This window comes from Prunus mume, unplaced genomic scaffold (assembly GCF_029339155.1).
Source record: "Prunus mume cultivar Tortuosa unplaced genomic scaffold, ASM2933915v1 scaffold22, whole genome shotgun sequence".
NCBI classification, from domain to species: Eukaryota; Viridiplantae; Streptophyta; class Magnoliopsida; order Rosales; family Rosaceae; genus Prunus; species Prunus mume.
This window is the reverse complement of record NW_028296568.1, coordinates 118060-138929: the sequence shown is the minus strand read 5'-3', so window position 1 is coordinate 138929 and position 20870 is coordinate 118060. Positions and strand designations below refer to the sequence as shown.

At 36.5% G+C, this 20870-nt stretch overlaps 1 protein-coding gene, 1 long non-coding RNA gene, 1 other non-coding gene and 1 pseudogene across 4 annotated transcripts; 3 read left to right on the top strand and 1 right to left on the bottom strand.

The window, feature by feature from the left end:
* Nucleotides 1-5073: 5073 nt before the first annotated feature.
* LOC103332408 (pentatricopeptide repeat-containing protein At4g19191, mitochondrial pseudogene) lies at nt 5074-8988 on the top strand (annotated as a pseudogene). The gene is made up of 3 exons (XR_016123106.1): nt 5074-5282; nt 5379-5456; nt 6739-8988. The product of XR_016123106.1 is annotated as a pentatricopeptide repeat-containing protein At4g19191, mitochondrial pseudogene (transcript).
* A 1050-nt stretch (nt 8989-10038) lies between these two features.
* On the top strand, nt 10039-10557 carry LOC148914302 (uncharacterized). The gene is made up of 2 exons (XR_016123108.1): nt 10039-10159; nt 10317-10557. It is a non-coding gene; the product is annotated as an uncharacterized LOC148914302 (long non-coding RNA).
* A 5714-nt stretch (nt 10558-16271) lies between these two features.
* LOC148914301 (small nucleolar RNA R71) lies at nt 16272-16378 on the bottom strand. The gene has a single exon (XR_016123117.1). It is a non-coding gene; the product is annotated as a small nucleolar RNA R71 (small nucleolar RNA).
* A 991-nt stretch (nt 16379-17369) lies between these two features.
* On the top strand, nt 17370-20607 carry LOC148914300 (uncharacterized). The gene is made up of 5 exons (XM_089043750.1): nt 17370-17456; nt 17632-19565; nt 19868-20042; nt 20158-20368; nt 20414-20607. Exons 1-5 carry the CDS (start codon nt 17370-17372, stop codon nt 20605-20607), a joined length of 2601 nt encoding a protein of 866 aa, XP_088899876.1.
* Nucleotides 20608-20870: the final 263 nt, after the last annotated feature.

The following is a 20870-nucleotide window of genomic DNA, read 5'->3' as shown; positions in this document are numbered from 1 at the left end:
CCACTCGAGGTATGCCGGCGGCACCGCAGGTTCTCTCGGTAGGCGAGGCTGAGGATGGGACCATCGGCCGCAAGGGGCGAAGGCGGGTTCATAGTTTAGAAGTAAAGGGAGATATGGGCTGATTGTCGATCGGCTTCCCACGACGGCGCCAATCTGTTCGCGCTAAATCTGAGCAGATAAGAGTTTAGGCTAACTTACAAGTATGCCGATGGATGAGGACCGGGGTGACCTTCTTCCGTGATGTCCAGAAGGTTCGAGCGGGCTGGATCCGAACGAGGAGGGGATACCGGTGTGGTACTGCCGAAGGCACTCCAATGCCAAAGTTAGTAACTAAGAGCGATTCCATTGACAGTGGAAGCACTAGTCAAGTCAAAAAGTCTTACCACTTGGCCAGGCCAAGGGGCTCTATTTATAGAGAGCATTTGTGATGCTCTTAGTACTCAGTTTCGATGTGGGACTCGTGGGAGAGTCTTCGAGATCGACACGTGCTCGGCGAGTTCTAGTAGGAGTTACGGGACGACTTGTCGAGTTGGATTGATGTGACCGTTGGTCGCCAAAGCACACTATGCCGAAAGTTGGCGTGGGTAGCTGATGGATCGTAGATGATCCTAGAATAGGTAAAGAATGCCGAAGGAACATTCGGCATGGCCTACTTGAGCTGCTCTCGACTTTAAGTGTGTTCCACGTGTCACGACATGAGTGGGTGGTCAGATATGGTACAAACGTTAGATTTTAGTAATAATAAAGATATGTTAGATTACTTTAAACATACTGTAGATGGAATGGTTTTTGATTATTTTCAAGCATGGAAAACTAAAAATCCAAGAGAACATCAAGCAGCAAAAGAAATGTTTAATATAGATGCTTTTGTTAAATTAATTAAATATGAATTTTTAGATCATAACAGATTAGATGGTAGAAATGAACAAGAACAAATTAGAGCCATAAGAAATTTAGAACAACTACAAATTTGTGATTTGCAATATATTAGTGAATATACTTCAGACTTTTTCAAGTATTTAGGAAGAACAAGTAGAATTGATGATCTTAATCTATTAGATACTTATATGACAAAAATTAAAGGACCAATAGGAGAAAGAATTTGGAATGAATGGCAGAAGCACCCTAGGAAATTAGATGTATCCATAGGAGCAAGAATACAACATGTATATGATATATTACAGTCAAAATGTAGTCAAATAAAAGCAAAAAAACAAATTAGAAAACAGTTTTACATGAGTTGTAAAAATATAGATTTACCTAAACAGTATGAATGTCATAGGAAATTTAGGCAGAAGAAGCCATGTAGAAAAAGCTATAGAAAATATAAACCTTATAAACAACAAAATAAAAATTTTAGAATACAACCTTCCAAAACTTTTAGAAGAAGAAAATACATCCCTAAACAATTTAGGAAAAGAACAAATACACCATGGATTAGAAAATATAAAGTACCTAATAAAAGTACATGTAAATGTTATCTTTGTGGTGAAGTAGGACATATTAGACCTAAGTGTCCCAAATTAGGAAAACAAGCTAGAGAAAAATTACAATTAATTGAGCAATTTCAATTAGAAGATGATGAGGACTTAGAATCAATCTACAGTATAGATGACAATTTAAGTGATAATGAAAGTATTTATAGTGTTAATGCCTTAGACTCAGAATCAGAATTAGATTACTCTAGTAATTCCGATAGTGAATTCGATGAACATATGTGTATGTTTGAAGAACAAATAGATCATGAAGAATTTAAATATGTTAATTTAGGATGGCCTCAAGAATGTAATAAATGTAAGAAAATAGTGGTAGAAAAATATTACACTAAGACAATAGTTTATTGTAAACCTTGTTTTAATAATAGACCAATAGAAATAAATACAGTTGAAATAGATAACAATAACCAAAAGAACAATTGCCCTAGTACAAAAAAATAGAAGACTAGTTCATTAATAACAATTAATTGTGAGTTAGAATTGTCAAAAGAAAATAAAATTCAAACAACAGTTATGATAGATACAGGAAGCACAAAAAATGTAATAAAAGAAGAGTTAGTACCAGAACAATTTAGGCAGAAATTAGATAGACCAATAAGAATTATACAATTTGACACAAGACCTGTATACTTAACACATCGTATTAATAATATACCAATTAGGATAGAAAGACAACAGTTTAATTTACCCTTAACCTTTATATCCCCAGTAGGATCATATCCCTTTATCTTAGGATTAAATTTCTTAAAAAGTTTACAAAGAGGATTTTTATATACACCCCCAGACATTACATTTTTTAAGAAAGGTATAACCACAACTAATCAAAGTAATATATTAGAGTCTTATAATAGTATTAACATAGTATTAACATAGGATTAAATGATAATACTTATAAAGATAGTTATAAACTACCAAATAAGGATGAACTTATGAATAAAATTCAAGAAAGTAAATACTTTAGTAAGTTTGATTGTAAATCAGGATTTTGGCAAATTAGATTAGCAGAAGAATTAATCCATTGGACAACATTTACCTGTCCAGAAGGACATTTTGAGTGGCTTGTAATGCCATTTGGATTAAAAAATGCACCATCGATCTTTCAAAGAAAGATGGACCAAATATTTAAGAAGTATGATAATTTTTGTAGTGTATATATAGATGATATATTAGTTCATAGTAAAAATAAAAATGAACATAGAAAACACTTAGAAATTGTTTTGAAAGAATTTATTGATAATGGTATAGTTATAAGTAGAAATAAAGTAGAACTTGAAAAACAAGATATAGAATTTTTAGGTATGTATATTAAGTCAGGAACCATACAATTACAAGAACACATAGCTAAAAAAGTGTTAGAATTTCCAGATAAGTTAGAGGATAAAAAGCAATTACAAGCATTTTTAGGTTTATTAATTTATGCTAGAAGTTTTATCCATGATTTATGAAGGAAAATTGCAGCTTTGCATAGCAAAACTAGTAAAACAGGACAAAAATATTTTAATAGTGAAGATATTAAGTTAGTTCAAAGTATAAAACAAGATATAACCCAACTTAAACCTTTAGCATTACCATTAGATAATAATTACAAAATAGTTTAAACGGACGCATCATCAATAGGATGGGCAAGAATTTTATATCAAAAGAAACATAAGGAAGAACCCAAATATGAAGAAAAAGTTTGTAGATATGCATCAGGAAAATTTAATGATATACAGGCTAACTTCCAGCTACTGACTTAGAAATATTAGGAGTAATTAATACCCTTGAAGCATTTTCATTATTTTACATAATGAAATATTTACTATTAGAACAGATTGTCAGAATATTGTTTCTCATTATAATAAAATTACTACTAATAAACAAGCAGCCCGAAGATGGGTCAATTTTGTTGATTCTATTACAGGAAATGGATTTAGACCGATATTTGAGCATATTAAAGGTATGGATAATACTTTAGCAGATATCTTATCCCATATTATTCATTAACAGGTATGCAGTATTTTGGACCATCATCATCTGGCAGCAAAAATAATGGTACACCATCACCAAGTGGTAATCCATTAAGCATAAGTAATCAAGCACGATCAGTAGTAAATACTTATTTTTATAATGGAATATCAGTACAAGAAATTAGAAATCCTTCTTTAAAGTATCGTACTCAAGCATCACTAGCAAAAAAACAAAAAGTGCTTTTAGATAACTTTTGGAACATTAGAACTAATACTGAAAGCATGAGAAGAGGGCATGAAAAGCTTATTAGAGCCCTTGAGCAAGAGTTTTTAGCATATAATTATGACTATAAAATAGCAAAACAACACCTTTCTTTTTTGCAGGAAAAATATGCAGAGCAAAAAGAGGAATATGATACAATAGTTAAGCATTTTAGAATTATTAATTTAAGATGTCAAATTCTACAAGAAGAGGCTAATAAGCCCACCTTAATGGAGCATAATCTACAAGAAAAAGAGGCTAATAAGCCCAACTTACTTGAGCATAATAGTGAATTTTTACTTGAGCAAAAATCTAAAAATCCCTATTTTCTTCAAACTCTAGCTAGAGAAAGGTATAGATTTTTACCAGTAGATGTTAAGAGTCATATGATTAATTTAGAATATGAGCAAAATACATCTCTTCAACTTTATATTCAAGCTTTTCTTTTCAATTTAAAAAGTAATCCACATCCTGGCATCACAATTATTACCAAAAACTGTTCCCATTACACTATTTACTTAGCCAGCATTAACATGATTGAATATAGGGAATTGCATTTAGAGCATAAACAAAAAATAATCGTAGTTACTCCAGCATTATTAGCACAATATGGTTATTTAGGGAAACTTTATATTGAAAATGGCGAGCATTTAGATTCGTTCTCCCAAAAATTTAGAGAAATTATAAGTTTTTATCTGTCTCTTTGGAAAAATGTAAAATTAGATTTCACTAGTATACCCCCAGAGTGGTTTAAAGATAGCATTTACCCAGATTTAGCACAGCATAGGATTATTATTTCTTTTGATGAATTACTTAGTCCAGGAGAATCAACACAAACAGGAATGCCTACTAAGCAAGACATCCAACAATACAGAGGAGCAATAATAGCCGAGCTTAATGATGATCGTCTGACCCTCCTGTACCAGTCCAAGTTTATCAAGGTGTATTCAGAATCCACATCCAGGAGACCAAATGATATATATGAATACATGATCAGCACTACAGGAGCAAAAGTTTTTGACGAAATCTACAACCAGATAGCAGCAGATTATATCACAAGATAATGACAACTCATACTGGAATAGCTTAGAAGAAGAAGAGCTACACAACATAGATAACATGATGGATGCATGAAGACCACGTGAAGAATCCATCCAGTAGAACAGCCGCCAAATTTCTTGGCTCCATACGGCAGCAACATATGAAAAGAAGAAAGGTTTCAGTTTCATACGGCTAAAGGATCTCCTAGGAAATCTAGAAAAGAATAAGGGTATTATTGTCCAACCACTTTAATTTTATCATTTTTTATAAATATTGTACTCGTTTTGGGTTTATTTATAAGTCTCCCAAGTTTTTAAGCAGAAATAATAGTTCATGAAATTTACATGCAAGCCCAAGCCCATTTCACAGTTTTCTCTTCGGAATTTCAAACACAGCACAGCGGCGTAGTCCTTTGCCCCTGACCCGCTTACCATCACTCACTCAGTCAGCCTCTACTTTCTCTCCACTTCCAGTCTTCTCATCCAAGTTTCGAACGCGGCACAGCAGTCTGATTCCCTCCCTCCCCATTGCGAGGTTATCTCATCAACTTTTTTGTTTTCTGAATTGTGTAATTTTTTTTCTGAGTTGAGTTTTACTTTGTGCTAATATAGTTGCTTTGTTCTCTTCTAGGTTTTCAGCTCTATCTATATCTCTCAAATCCCAATTTGGGAATTTCAGTTGGGACCTAAGTTCAGCTGCTGATTTTTGGTAATTCTTCTCTAACTGTTACTTTACATTTGAATTGCGAATTACTCGTTTTAGTTTGGGAATGAATTGTTAGGGTTTATTGATTAAGGTTGCGTTTGTCTTATGAGAATCTCTGTGTTTGATTTGGTTTTTCTTTTCTTATTATCAATTACCTGTATTTTTTTATATATAAAAAATTTGGTGCAGTTGGAAAAGTGGTAGATTGCTGGTTTTGTGGTTTTTATTCATTCATAACTTTCTGGCATTAGTTTATGGAATTTAGTCCTGTATAATTTATAGAATTGAGGGTTGGTCTTGAGTTGTAGTTTGCTGACCCTTGAGTAAGCAACTGTGGCTTGTGAATCTCTTCTCTTCCTAATTTATATCACTTAGACTTAGTACTACAAGTTCTATGCCAGCCGTGGAATTAATTGTTTCTTCCACTAAAAAAAATTCTATCACCTTCCTTTAAAAAAAGAGAATAAATGTCTTGTTTGGAGGTTTAGTCCGCCTGAACAAACCATTCTGGCTCCACTCACGTTTACTCTCAAGTGTGAAACAAGGCAGGGAAGTGGTGCACAAGTGATCAGATGTGTTTGCAAATTGTGGAACACTTTCATTAGCAGTTCAAGATTCATAAATTTCCATCACGAGATGAATGTCATGAAAAATGCTTGTGAATATTTCTTTAATGACACAGCATAAGAAGGTGCTCACTCTTTTGTTATGAAGCATTTCCCAAGTATTTGGATTTAGAACTTCCTAATCCCATAAATGGTTTCGCCGTTTCTGGTTTGTGCAATCAGTTTCTTTGCGTTTCTACCAGTGTTTTAGTTTCACTTTTGGACCCTTTTGATTTTGATGATTCCTCTGTAAATTTAGAATCCATCAATCCGGAAATCTCAAGAGACTTCCATAAGTACTTATTCATGAGCGTTATCATAATAGTTGTTTCACTTCTCTAACCTTCGGGATCCAATGTGTCTTTGGTGGGGACGCAGATGACTAAATGGTTCTGCTTTGTCATTATTGGTTATTCAATTTCAATTGTGTAATGTGGGTCTCCTAATTTGGTTGGATATATTTCCTATTTCCAGTTTAGTTGCATATATACAAGTTTGAACTGGTTCATGGTTTTGCCCTCTTTAAATGAAGCATGCATGGTGATGCTATAGGGTTGGATCTTTTCTATCTTCAAAAACTTTTACTTTTTTCTTCTACTCCTTTTCTAAATTAGTTAAATATCTGTGAAATTAATCAACTCATCTTTAATGCTTCTTTAAAGGGACTTTTTTTCATCCAGGAGCAGCAAGAAAGACACCAATACTTGGGTGTCTTGTGATTGCATCATGAAATGTAGCATTAGACCTTCCCTATTAAGACATTTAAGAATGTGGCAGTTTCAAACAGTGCTGTTATAAAGGTGTATGCATCCCCAAAGTTGATGATGCTTATGTGGCAGTTTCAAGGCATATGTAAAACTGATGGTTGTCAACATTAAGTTAGATTTGAAGAGAAGGTATCTCTCTTTTCAGCCACGTCAAAGACAATGATAAATGGTCCTTCTTTCAAAATTCTCAACCATTGTTGGATGGAACTCTGCTATAAGAGAATCTGTGAACCAAAACCGTCCCCACAAAGCCCTCCTTCTCTTTTTCCAAATGAAACAAAATGGTTTGGAACCTAACAACTTCACCTTTCCCTTCTTGGCTAAAGCATGTGCCAAGCTCTCCAACCTCAAATTCTCCCAAATTATTCACACCAATGTTTTAAAATCACCATTTCGGTCAGATATCTTTGTGCAAACAGCAATGCTTGATATGTATGTCAAGTGTGATCAGTTGGCTGATGCCTACATTCTGTTTGAGAGAATTCCCATGAGAGACGTGGCTTGCTGGAATGTGATGCTTATGGGTTTTGCGCAATTGGGATTTCTTGATAAAGTGTTACATTTGTTCCATGAGATGAGGATTGCACGAATTCTGCCTGATACCATCACGGTTATGGGGTTGACTCAGGCAAGTTTGGAGACAAAGAATTTGGCACTGGTGAAAGCCATTAATGCATTTGGAATTCAGATTGGGATAGATGGAGATGTTTCAATGGCTAACACTTGGATCTCTGCCTATTCCAAATGCGATGACTTAAGTTCGGCCATGGCTGTCTTTAATGGATTGCAATTGGCACGAGGACTGTTGTCTCATGGAATTCAATGATTGCAGGATATGCAAACTTAGACAAATTTATTGATGCTCTAAATTTTTACGAATGGATGCTCTGTGATGGATATAGGCCTGATATAAGCACAATTGTGAGCCTCCTTTCTTCATGCATTCAACCTGATAAATTGCTACAAGGTGTGCTGATTCATTGTCATCGAATTCAAATGGGCTGTGATTCAGACATTTTTGTTGTCAATGCCCTTATATCAATGTATTCCAGGTGTGGTGATATACTTTCTTCTAGATTTTTATTTGATGGCATGTCAAATAGAACTTGTGTTTCATGGACTGCTATGATCAGTGGGTATGCTGATAAAGGAGATTTGAATTAGGCACTAAGATTGTTTCACACTATGGAAGCAGTTGGTTAGAAACCTGATTTGGTTACTGTGCTTTTTCTGGTTTCAGGTTGCTGCCAAACAGGTGCACTTGAGCTTGGAAAATGGATTCATAACTATGCCTTTTCTAATGGTTTAAGAGACAGCATCGTAGTCTGCAATGCATTAATTGACATGCATGCAAAATGTGGAAATATTAACAGTGCTCAAGAGCTCTTCTATGCCTTGCCAGTGAGAACTGTTGTTTCCTGGACAACCATGATCGCAGGCTTTGCTTTGAATGGCAACTACAAAGAAGCTCTGGACCTTTTCTGCTTGATGGTGGATTTGGACTTAAAACCAAACCACTTAACTTTTCTTGCCATTCTTCAAGCTTGCACTCATGCAGGTCTTCTTGAGAAAGGAATGGAGTTCTTTGACATGATGAAAAAAGTTTACAAAATAAATCCTGGGGTACACCACTATTTCTGTATGGCGGATCTCCTTGGGCGTAAAGGAAGGTTGGAAGAAGCAACGGAGCTTGTGAAAAGTATGCCGATGAAACCTGATGCTCGCATATGGGGTGCATTGCTTAGTGCTTGCAAGATTCACCGTAATGTAGAGATCGGGGAATATCCATGTCGCCGTCTATTTGAGTTGGATCCCCAGGGTGCAGTTCCATTTGTGGAGATGGCCAACATATTTGCATCAGAGAGGTGGGATAAAGTTGCTGCATTAAGGACAGCTATGAAATTTAAGAAAGTAAAAAAATTTCCAGGACAAAGCCTTCTTCATGTTAATGGGAGACCTCATGTATTTACAGTCGAGGATAGGGGTCATCCTGAAGGCTTGCTTATATATGCAATGTTAGATAGTTTGGCCTTGCAGTTGAAAGAAGAACAATACTCGCCACATTCAGACAATCTTGTGAAATGATTAATTTAAATAATTTATATTTGCTCAACATAAGAACCATGATCATGAATGATACTGTGGATATTTCGTTTGACCAAAGTTCTCCTATCAATTTTTGCATTTTGCATTCGTTTCCAAAAGGTGAACGAATAACTTACATCTCTTCTGGTTTGCCTTTCTTTTTATTGGCTTCTTGTTATTAACATCAAGTTTTTCTTGTGGTTTTAAAATTATTTTCAGTTTCATATTGGACACCCATTGTGCCCACTTGCCATAACGGCGACCACCATTCCTACCTCGTAATGGAAGTTTGAAGACTAGTACATTCATGGACCATTTACAATAAGAAAAAACCTTAAATTATTTATATATATAAAAAATCACTTTAAGTTCATGTGGTTTCAATTTTGGCAAGTTGATCCATGTAGTTTGATTTTCATTGAAATTCAAGGACATATTCAAATTTCCATCCAATTTGACACGTCCAAATTTCAGTCCAATTTCATGATGGAGTAAGCACATGCCCCTCAAGTAGAGAGTTAAATCAGTATGCCATGACGAGATGAGCCACTCCTGCCACTTCTGCCACCTCTAAATCAAAATTTTCTCACTGTGATCCATTGATCAAAATCTCAACCCAAGAGTCTAAATTTTTGAAGAGCTCTTATGAAATAGGAAGAGATTTAGCCAAGTAGTAAGGTAGATAACACGAGTAGACAGAAATACCCCTATACGTGAAGAGCACATGCTTACAACATTAGGGAGTTGGAAGGAAATTTCGACGTGTTCTTGAATTGCGAACTTATCAGAAGGACCAAAGTGGAACATCAGAAAAGCTACAAGTACTAAAAGGTGACACTTTGGTCCACTTTGGTCCTTCTGATGTTCCACTTGCATTGTTTTGCTGGGACGGGTCAGGGCCTTAATTGCAAGTTAAGGAATGTAAGTTCTTTTATTTTTCAGTCTAGATATATAATCAATTGAATGAACCATGTCCATTCAGTAAGTGTTTTAAATTCGATTTCAAAGAATGTGTTCTACCTGTTCTTGCTGATAAACATGAAATGCTCCTTATTTTTATTCTCCTCATAATATGTACTGAAACGTTTGCTTTACATATTTTGTGGAACTTTCGGTCCATTTTTTCAAGCAGTGATCCAGCTCACGGTTTACAAGTCAACCTTCTGATCCTCGAAGAGAATTAGGATCTTGGGATTACTGTAACACGGTACTTCTACCAACAACATGATTCTGAACTTCCAGCTCGCAGGTTTGTGATGCATGTTTAGATCCTGAACACGGGCTGTTCATCCAAAGTTTAATAAGAGTTGGTTTTATCCCTTTGTTAGGTTAGGTTGGCTATTGCCATTTTGTTGCCATTGTCCCAAATTCATGTCTCCAAATGAAGATATGTCGTCATTTTTCAGGTTGATGACTGTATAGGGCAGCTTGTAGCCCAAATGTAGAGTTCTTTGTAACAATCTTGTAGCTAAGAGCCTGACAATGGCAGTCTGGTCTCCCATCAAAATTTGACGCGGTCGAATGTGCATATTTGTTGTATAATGTTGTATCATGTAGAGTTTTTGTTTTCTTTTTCTATATGTAAGCATGCAATAAGCATGCAACGTATAGCCATAATTGAAGAAGAGTTTTCTTACAGTTTTTTAATCCGTGCAGCTTATCATGTAAGCTATAGTTGGCCGTCTTTGCATATAGCTGCAAGTTTATTTACTAGGACTTGTACTTCAAAACATCAGTTGCTTTCTTTTTGTCCGAAGTGGAGGGAGTTGACTTTGCTATGTTTTTGCACCAACAAAAAAGAGTGTTTTACTTGCATTCTTTTTCAGGTGCCTTTTTAGGGGCCCTTGGGGCTTCCTAGAAAAGTACTTGGCAGTGCTTCTTAAAAAAACGCTTTATTAAATTTATGAAGGAACACGTGCTTGGTAGATGCTTCTCCAGAAATTTTTATGACTCAGAACACTTTTTAAGTTTTCATGTCAAACATTGTCAGAACTGATTTTAGTTGTCATTCTTCTTTTAGGTCTTATAGAAGTAGTCTCAAACAAGCTTGACCATTATTGATTGGCTAATTTGAAGTTGCATTTGAAATGCCTGAGGATTGGCATCTTTTGTCCTTAAATTGCAAAACTTAATAAACAACATGAGTTGAATGACTACAATTGAAAATATAAGAATGGAACTTAGCCCAAACTAGAAGGTTCAAAAGCATAATTTGGCCGACATTTTTTGTAAATTTATTTAGTAAGACAATGTGAATTCTTACATGCATGCATGATGGATGATGCATGGTATATATGATTCAATGTCTATGGGTAGCACTTAAAAGCTGATTTCAAGAAGCCAGGAATATTAGTTAAAATGCTGTAATTTGACTCAAGTGCAAGAACTGATATGATTAATTAGTACAATAAGACAGGATATATATGTTCGAAAAGCTCATAATGGTCCCCAAGAATGCTTCTCAATTATCTTGTAAAGAATTCCTCCTCGTAGACAAATGGCATTTTGACACGTATTTCATTAAAATTACAAAAAATAAATAAATTATACAAATATATCAAACTGCGATTTTTCTAAAAGAAAGAAGAACTCATTACATGTAATGAGCCAACTATTTTCCCTCCGCTCATGTTCTCATGCATCTACCTCTCTCTCAAGTGAAATCTTCAATAAACCACGTACTGATCGAAGCCAAGTCATCTGAACCCAGATTAGAGGGACCAAAATCAGAGAGTTAATCTCTTCATTCCACCACCCAAGAAGTGTGTCAAAATATTGATCAAGATAAGCCTTAATTTATAATCTCAACGTTGAAGTAAATATTAATTTATTTGTCCAAAATTGAGTGAGTTTTATGGTCAAAGTTATACACTAAATTCAAGATGAGTCAGATGCATCTGCTGGTGCTGGGCAAAAGAAAAACGAAATGATTTTTCTCATATAGTTATGGCCATGCATGCTTGCACTGCTGTGTTCGAATAAAAGTTTGATAACATCTCTCTCCGCTTGTTAATTGTGCTTTAAATTTCAAACCCTAAATATTATTGGTTAACAACTCATTTATTTTTTTAGTACAAGCGATAGTCTAAACTAGAGGAGAGAAGTTTCTCACACACGCAACTGATGCCATGGGGTTAACAACTAATTACAAGGGAGAATCAGAAAATGGAAAAAGAGATCTTCAGCATGACCACAGTTTGATCACTCTTTCATTGAATAACAAACTTGGAGTAGCCATAGATAATAACTAGCTAATTTATCAAGCAACAAACTAATTTACATAATATTATTAATTACAATATATATATGTAGCTAATTAAGGAAGAGAGTTGGTGTAGATGTAGTCCTCATCCTCAAAACCATTTTCTTTTGACCCACCATCTCCTTCTTTGCAATGAGCGCCCTTTCTTCTACAATGATCTGCTCTTCCCTACACAAAACATCAAACATAAGAGGCAACTGGTTAAGTCCAAACTTTTAAAAGAGTTTCCACAGAGAGAGAGAGAGAGAGAGAGAGAGAGAGAGAGACGAGCTTATGCACTAAAGTACTAACCGCATTGAAAGAGTTTCCAGATCTCACCCTCAGCTCATTGGGCTGCACTTTCCCATGGACAAGCAGTACAAAATAAAATGAAAAAACCAGAAACACAGCCAGTTTTGAGAATCTCATTGTACTTGATTGGTTAATTTTGAACCCTGTAATTTATGGAGGATGTTCAAATATTATGATGAGCAAGTACTCTTTTCTGTATAAAGATCATCCAGCCCCTTCCTGAAAGCTTCTTGGTGCATGCAGTGGGAGAGAGGGGAAGACGGGGTGCAAGGCAGTGGTCACACTTGTTTTGCGTCCAAGATGCCTCACTTGTCATCACTTGCTCTGGCTGCTATACATCCACTTTGTACTTCATTTTGTAGTGATTTTCTGCTATCCATTTTGTCCTCATAATTTATTGTGATTTACTCACCCAACACCGACATCCAAGGTTAGAAAAGTTGATATAGATCCAAAAATTCAACCAAGAGTTGAGTTTAATCCACACATTTGTTGTCATTGATACAAGGTAACCAAACATTTAGGACTTAGATTTAAGAACCTCTATTTTTTTTTTTAAAGAGTAAATTAAATAGTGGATCATCTAAGGATCTTTAAACCATACAAATCAAAATTCAAACTAAGTATAATTTAGAAACATTGCCAAACCAGATAGTGGGAGGAAATCGTTTGCCCCTTTTTAGAAAGTGCATCCGCTACCATATTGGCTTCTTGATAGACGTCGCCAATTCTGACTTCCTGAAATTTGTGTAGCAAATCCTGCATGTCCTAAAAAATGGAGAGCCGCGTCCACAGAATTTGTGCCTTGTGCAACAAGATTTGTATAGGTACCTTTGATTCCCCTTCCACTTCAATCTTCTTATGGTAAGTGTTGTGCCCATATAAGAGCATGTTTTAAGGCCAAAACTACTTCTGCTTGTAAAACGGAGGTGTATCCAAGGTGCAGTTTAGTTTTTTGTATTTTGTTTTGCCATCTCAACGAGCCTCATGTTGTATATGTATTTTAATAATCTGAATTTTTGACGGTTGTTGCTGTTGTTGACCTCTAAATATTTTCGGCCATGTGATCAGTTATTTTCAAAATAAAACAATCAAGCGGTCTAAGCGGATTTGGTGACAAAGATGTCCTTCTTTAATTGTGTGTGCATGGCGTGCCAGTACCATAGTCACAAGTAGTCATGTGTAAAAATGGGTGCTGATATCTTGACTTATTTTCAAGTGAGGCTCGTTGGTGGAGATAGGAACATATTCTCGGTCGCAAGGTTCTAGGCCTTAACCACAAGGCCTTTAGAATGAGCGCGTGGTTAGATATAGTCTCACGGAGCTTGATAACTTGGTGGTGACACTAGGCTCGGTAGCTCTGTGGTTTTAAATGGCTTAAGAAATGCGGGTATCTCAAGCAATCTGGATGGATTAGGTGGTGCTTAAGAATTGACTTTGTAACCAACAAACAAAGAAAATCTTGTTGATATATGAAATGAATGATTGAAATGGGGATTGCCCAAGAACTTAGAATGGTTTCTGAGTCCTCTTTAATGAGAGTTACACTATTTTCTAAGGAAAAGCATTAATATATTTGAACTACATGATTAAAGATAAAAGGGTACATTTGAGCAGCCGTTGGGTTTGATTTTTTTGACTCGTTGTTGTAGAAATAGCAACCTAAAAATTAAGCAACTCTATGCGCGTTTTAACTCGCAAGTGCACAAGATCAGACAAATAGTATAAAAAGCAAATACGAGATTATTCCCATGAGGATTGGATTAATATGTGTTTAAAATTATTAATTTCCTAGAACTACTGATAACTCATATATTTATACATTTATACCATCCATTTCTAGTCTATTTGTGATGTTTTTGAGTTAAACATGTTGCGTTTTACCCTATTTTGTGTTAGTATGCAGTTGCACCTACTTTAGGATCAAGTTGAAGGCAAAAGAAATCAAAACATGTCATTTTTGGAGCTGACCATTATTCAAACGTGGAAACAAATTTCGTGACCTGTTTTGAAGTCCAAATAAAGATCCAAAGCGAACCTGGCTTGTTTAAAGACTAAGAGCATAATGGGAAAGTAATGTGGATTTCTAGGCTGATTTGGAGATGCCAAATAAGGCAAAAACTTGTAAAATAAAGGCTGATTTATTAGGATCTCTTTGGAATATCTGACAGCCTCTTTTACCCCATAAAAACTTGCCTTTTAGCCACTTTCACAGACCCTATCTATTTTGGACGAATTTCACAACCCTAGACATCCTTCTTTTTGTTATTCTCCCCTTTCACACACACTTAAACCCTAGCCGCCCATATATTTCCACCATCAAGACTCATTGCAGGAGGCTGTTCTTGGAGAAGTTCAACATCAGAATCGGTTCAAAAGTTTCCTCTCATGAATTTATTTTCACTCATGTTGTTTATTTTCGTTTTAATCTTTGTGAACATGATGTGTAACTAAATTCATAGCTAGGGATTTCGATGTAGCCTTGCAACATTGATCTATGTTTCTAAGTTAAAGTATTCGTTCATCAATCTGTTTCTTGTTTCATTCACTGAATCTATTGTTAAATTTGTTTGTCAATTTTAATGTTTGATCACCATTAGGGTTGCCTACAGATTATCTAGTCAAGGTTATTGTAAACATCATGCTTAATCTTGGTAGACATGTGAATGAATGAAGAGAATGCTATGCAAACATCTTGCCGTGTGTTTTCTTCGGTTCTTTAATGTTTTCTCGCATGTTAATGACTCTTAACCTGGAACCAAAGTTGAACATCCCAATTAGGTTGCAGATTAGGAGAATTTGATCAAAACCACACATCATATGGCTGATCATAAATATGTAAAACAAACTCTGGAAACAGGTTGGTAGTTGAATATGGTTTAACTTTATAAACATGAAATTGGTTTTGCAATGGTGAACTCGAAATCCCTGGTCTCATCCCTATTCTTCTTACATCAATATCTCATTCGCTGCTACATTCTTCTTGCATTTTAAGTTATTTTTCGTTTACAACACAAACTACTCTCAATTTGTCACTTTCACTTTTAGTTAGGGTTCTTTCAAAACTAGTAATTTATAGAGGTCCAATCGGTCCCTGTGGTTCGACACCCTTACTTGTACCATTATACTAACCATATATTGGCACTCGGAAGGAACACAACAAAATTTTGGCGCCGTTGCCGGGGACTGATATAAGTCCTCTGTGATTGCTTGTTCTGAAACCCTAATTTCGTTTTATTTTTGTTTGTCAGGTAGTATATGTCAGATACACTTGCTGAAATAGGCCAAAGACTTGAACGGTTAAAGAGCAACACTTTTGAGAGTGTATCAGCTAGTGCCCGGACTAGCCGTATAGAAGAGGACAATAGTTCTTCTAGCCCTAGCGAGTGTAGATTCTTTCGATAACTCTAACTCTGACGGAGAAGAAGAGATGGCTGGCAATAACGATGACAACCGAGCTTTGGAAGATTATGCTCAACCGGTTATACCAAATTCACCTTCGTGCATCTTGCTGCCTACTGAAGCTAGAAATTATGAACTCAAATCTTCTCATTTTCACATGCTTCCTTCTTTTTATGGTTTACCTAACGAAGATCCATTATCCCATATTAAGGAATTCTACAATGTTGTGAGTGGTTTACCTTTGCAGGGAGTGAGTGAAGCAAATATGAGGATGAGGGTTTTTCCTTATACATTGAAAGATAGAGCAAAGAATTGGCTAATGACTTTAGCACCTGGTTCGCTCACCACTTGGGATGCCGTAGCTAAGAAGTTTCTGGAGAAGTTTTTCTCAACTCAAAAGACAGCTACGTTGAGAGGGCAAATCTTTAACTTTAAACAAGATGATGGAGAACCTTTAAATGAATGTTGGGAGCGTTTCAAAGGCCTGTTGCTGCAATGTCCACATCATGGGTTACCTCTTTACTTACAAATGCAAATTTTTTATGCTGGATTAACCCAAACATGTCAATCAACTGTGGATAATGCAGCAGGTGGAGCTTTGAAGAAGAAAAATGCTCAAGAGTCATATAACATTTATGAGATGTTGGGATCTAATGCTCAACACAAAGATACAAGAGGTAAACGAGTTGGAATGTATGAAATGAGTTCTAATAATGATCTTGCTTTGCAAGTGGCTAGTTTGGAAAAGAAGCTCGATTCTGTGCTCAATATGGCGCCTAAGATAGCTGAGGTGTGTGCCATGTGCAACATACCAGGTCATCCTACTTATCAATGCTCAGCTAGTGAGGCTTATCCCGAATTCGTTCAAGAGCAAGTGAATCTCATGAATTCTTACAATCAGAGGCCAAGGAATGACCCGTTCTCTAATACATATAACCATGGTTGGAGAGATCATCCCAATCTCTCATGGAAGAATAACAATCAATTTCAAAATTTCCAACCAAAGCCTGCCACTACGCTTGAAGATACGGTCAAAATGCTAGCTCAGAACACCGTTCAATTCCAGCAAACTACCAATAGTACTCTCCAACAACATTCAGCTGCTCTAACCAAAATGGAGACACAATTAGGTCAGATTGCTGATGCTTTGAGTCAAAGAGAACTGGTGATACTTCAAAGGAACCAAGAGCAGGCCAAAGCGGTCATAACACTTAGAAGTGGTAAGGTTATTAATAATAGATTTGGAAATGAAGTTACTAATAAATCTGATCATGTGAATGCAGGCCCCACTCAAGAAGAGCATGAGAAACCGAGTGAAGATCCAAGCAATGCCACTTCTTCGTATGAAGCTCCAAATTTTCACAAGGCTGAAAAACCTTACACTCCTCCAGTCCCATTTCCTTGAAGAGTTGCCAAAAGCAAGCAGGAGAAGTCATTTAAAGAAATTTTTGATATTTTAAGTAAAGTGAATGTTAATTTACCTTTGCTTGATGTCATTAGGAATATGTCAGCATATGGGAAATTTTTCAAGGAGCTAAACACTTATAAGAGGAAGTATGGACCTAATGAGAAGGTGATGGTGTCTGAAAATGTGAGTGCTTTGTGCTTCAAAGAAAGCTCCCACCAAAACTCATGAATCCGGGCAGTTTTCTATCAATATCACCATTGGAGACAAGCTAGTTGAAAAGGCTATGCTTGACTTAGGGGCGAGCATCAATTTAATGCCCTATTCAGTTTACCTTCAATTAGGTTTGGGGGGTTTGAAGGCAACAACTATTTCATTGCAACTTGCCGATCGATCAGTGAAATATCCAAGAGGTATAGTGGAAGATATCTTAGTTCAAGTTGACAAACTAATTTTGCCTGCTGATTTTGTAGTATTGGACATGGAAGAGGCTCCTATACATGATCGTGAGTTACCTATTTTGCTTGGGAGACCCTTTATGGCCACGGCAAAGACTATCATAGATGTGCAAAATGGTCTCCTCACCATGACTGTGCTAGGAGAAACTGTACAATTCAAAGTGTTTGAATCTCTTTCTCACCCTTCTAGTTCACTTGATTGTTGTTCGATTGATGTGCTTGATTCACTTGTTTTCTCTAAGTTTTTGCTGGCACAATCCAATGATCCATTACAATATGTTTTGAGTCAATCTCAAGATGACTTTGATGAAGAAGTGCCCATGGAGATGGTGGCAGCCTTGGAAGCATTAAAACCATATCCCTCCACTTTTTCAGCTCTTATAAAGCCATTAAGACCATCTGCCACACATCTGACCCCTTCTGTTGTTAAACCTCCAAAACTTGAGCTTAAACCACTTCCATCACATCTAAAATATGCTTACCTAGCTGAGTTTGAAACTCTCCCAGTTATCATAGCATCTGACCTCACCCCTTTGGAAGAAGAGAAGCTAATTAGGGTGCTAAAAGAGTTCAAATCAGCCATTGGTTGGTCTATTGCAGATATCAAGGGAATAAGCCCTACCATGTGCATGCATCAAATTTTATTGGAAGAGGGAGCGAAACCAACTCGTGAACCACAAAGAAGGCTCAATCCACACATGAAGGAAGTAGTGAGAGTTGAAGTGTTGAAGTTGCTAGATGTGGGTATCATATACCCGATTTTAGATAGCAAATGGGTCAGCGCTGTTCACGTAGTGCCTAAGAGGATTGGAATCACAGTGGTAAAAAATGAGCATAAAGTGCTTGTTCAAATGAGACCTGCAGCTAGTTGGCGTGTTTGCACCGATTACAGGAAGTTGAATTCGTACACTAGAAAAGATTATTTTCCTATGCCTTTTATTGATCAAATGCTTGAGCGATTAGCTGGTCACGCATATTATTGTTTTCTTGATGGATATTCAGGTTATAATCAAATTGCGATTGCTCCAGAAGATCAAGAGAAGACTACATTCACCTGTCCTTTTGGCACTTTTGCATATAGGAGGATGCCGTTTGGCCTTTGCAATGCCCCAGCAACATTCCAACGATATATGCTGGCAATCTTTTCAGATATGATTGAGAGATTTATTGAGGTATTCATGGACGATTTTTCAGTTTTTGGTTCTTCTTTTGATACTTGTCTTAACCATCTCTCTCTAGTGCTTCAAAGATGTCAGGAAACAAATTTGATTCTCAATTGGGAAAAGTGTCAATTTATGGTGAAACAAGGTGTTGTGTTGGGGCATGTAATATCCAGCAAGGGTATTGAAGTCGACAAAGCAAAAATTGACATCATCTCAAATATGGCAGCCCCTACTTCAGTGAAGGGAGTGAGAAGCTTTCTAGGACATGCTGGTTTTTATCGTCGTTTCATTAAGGATTTTTCCAAGATCACTCATCCATTGTGCAATCTTTTGGCCAAAGATGTTGTATTTCACTTTGATAAAGATTGTATGAATGCATTTAATACCTTGAAACGTGAACTAACCTCTGCTCCTATCATTATGGCACCATATTGGTCTTTGCCTTTTGAGCTAATGTGTGACGCCTCTGACTATGCTATTGGTGCTGTTTTAGGTCAAAGAGTAAATAAGCTGCCACACGTAATCTACTATGCAAGTCGAACATTAAACGATGCTCAACTCAATTACTCTACAACTGAGAAGGAGTTGCTTGCTGTTGTTTTCGCTTTAGAGAAATTTCGTTCATATCTTGTTGGCTCTAAAGTTATTGTTTACTCTGATCATGCAGCTCTTAGGTTTTTGTTTTCTTTTGGCCTACATTGTTTAAAGATGCTTTTGATTCTTGCTCTAAGTGTGATATGTGTCAGAAAATGGGGAGCATCAGTCGCAGGAATGAAATGTCATTAAACAACATTTTAGTGGTAGAGCTGTTCGATGTATGAGGAATAGACTTCATGGGACCATTCCCATCTTCTTTTGGATACATATACATACTAGTGGCAGTAGATTATGTATCAAAATGGGTTGAGGCAACCGCTACAAGAACTAATGATCACAAAGTTGTTTTGAATTTTCTCAAAGATATGATTTTCACTAGGTTTGGAACTCCGAGAGCTATCATTAGCGATGGTGGCAGTCACTTCTGCAACAAACCTTTCGAGGCATTGATGAAGAAGTACAACATCACACATAAAGTGGCAACTCCATACCATCCTCAAACCTCTGGACAAGTGGAAATCAGCAATAGAGAAATAAAGAACATCTTGATCACCGTCAGCTCTACAAGGAAGGATTGGTCACTAAGGTTGAATGATGCACTTTGGGCGTATCGAACAGCGTACAAGACCCCAATTGGAATGAGCCCTTATCGACTGGTGTTTGGAAAAGGCATGTCATTTGCCAATGGAGCTTGAGCACCGTGCATATTGGGCCATAAAGAAGTTCAATTTTGATCTCAAAGAAGCTGGTACAGTGAGGAAGCTCCAACTCAATGAGTTGGAAGAGCTCAGAAATGAATCATATGAGAATGCAAGGATCTACAAAGAACGAACCAAGCTCTACCATGACAAAGCAATTCTTAGGAAGGAGTTTCAACCAGGTATGAAAGTACTTTTGTATGACTCACGTTTGCGACTTTTTCCAGGTAAATTGAAGTCTAGATGGGTTGGACCATTCAAAGTGCTTCAAGTATTTCCCCATGGAGCTATGGAGATAGAAAACATCAAGAATGGGACCCGTTTTAAGGTCAATGGACAGCGTTTGAAGCCTTATTTGGAGAATGTTTCACAGGAGCAGGTTTATGTAGTTATGGATTCTCTCGAGTTTATGACAACTTAGACACACTACCATGTCTTGCCTAGACATTAAATAAAGCGCTTGCTAAGAGGCAACCTAGCTGGGTTTGTGTTCTTTCCTTTTATTTGTGTTAGTTTTTAGTTTTTATTTTATTTCATTCCATGTACACTGCCAATTTGCATTGCATCCATTCCATTCATTTTTTTTAAGCATCGAGGACAATGCTTAGTTTAGGTTTGGGGGATGTGGGATTTGTCGTTTGTTTCTAGTTCTGGTTAAAGTTTGCCTTTGCTTACTAATGTGAA

Bases quoted from the DNA above. Each gene is read 5' to 3' on its own strand.
- LOC148914300 (XM_089043750.1), top strand. From the start codon at position 17,370: ATGTCAGCATATGGGAAATTTTTCAAGGAGCTAAACACTTATAAGAGG. The intron at 19,566-19,867 runs GTTTTTGTTTTC...GATTTTCACTAG, and splicing joins TCTGATCATGCAGCTCTTAG to GTTTGGAACTCCGAGAGCTA. The intron at 20,043-20,157 runs GTCAGCTCTACA...TGTTTGGAAAAG, and splicing joins TAAAGAACATCTTGATCACC to GCATGTCATTTGCCAATGGA.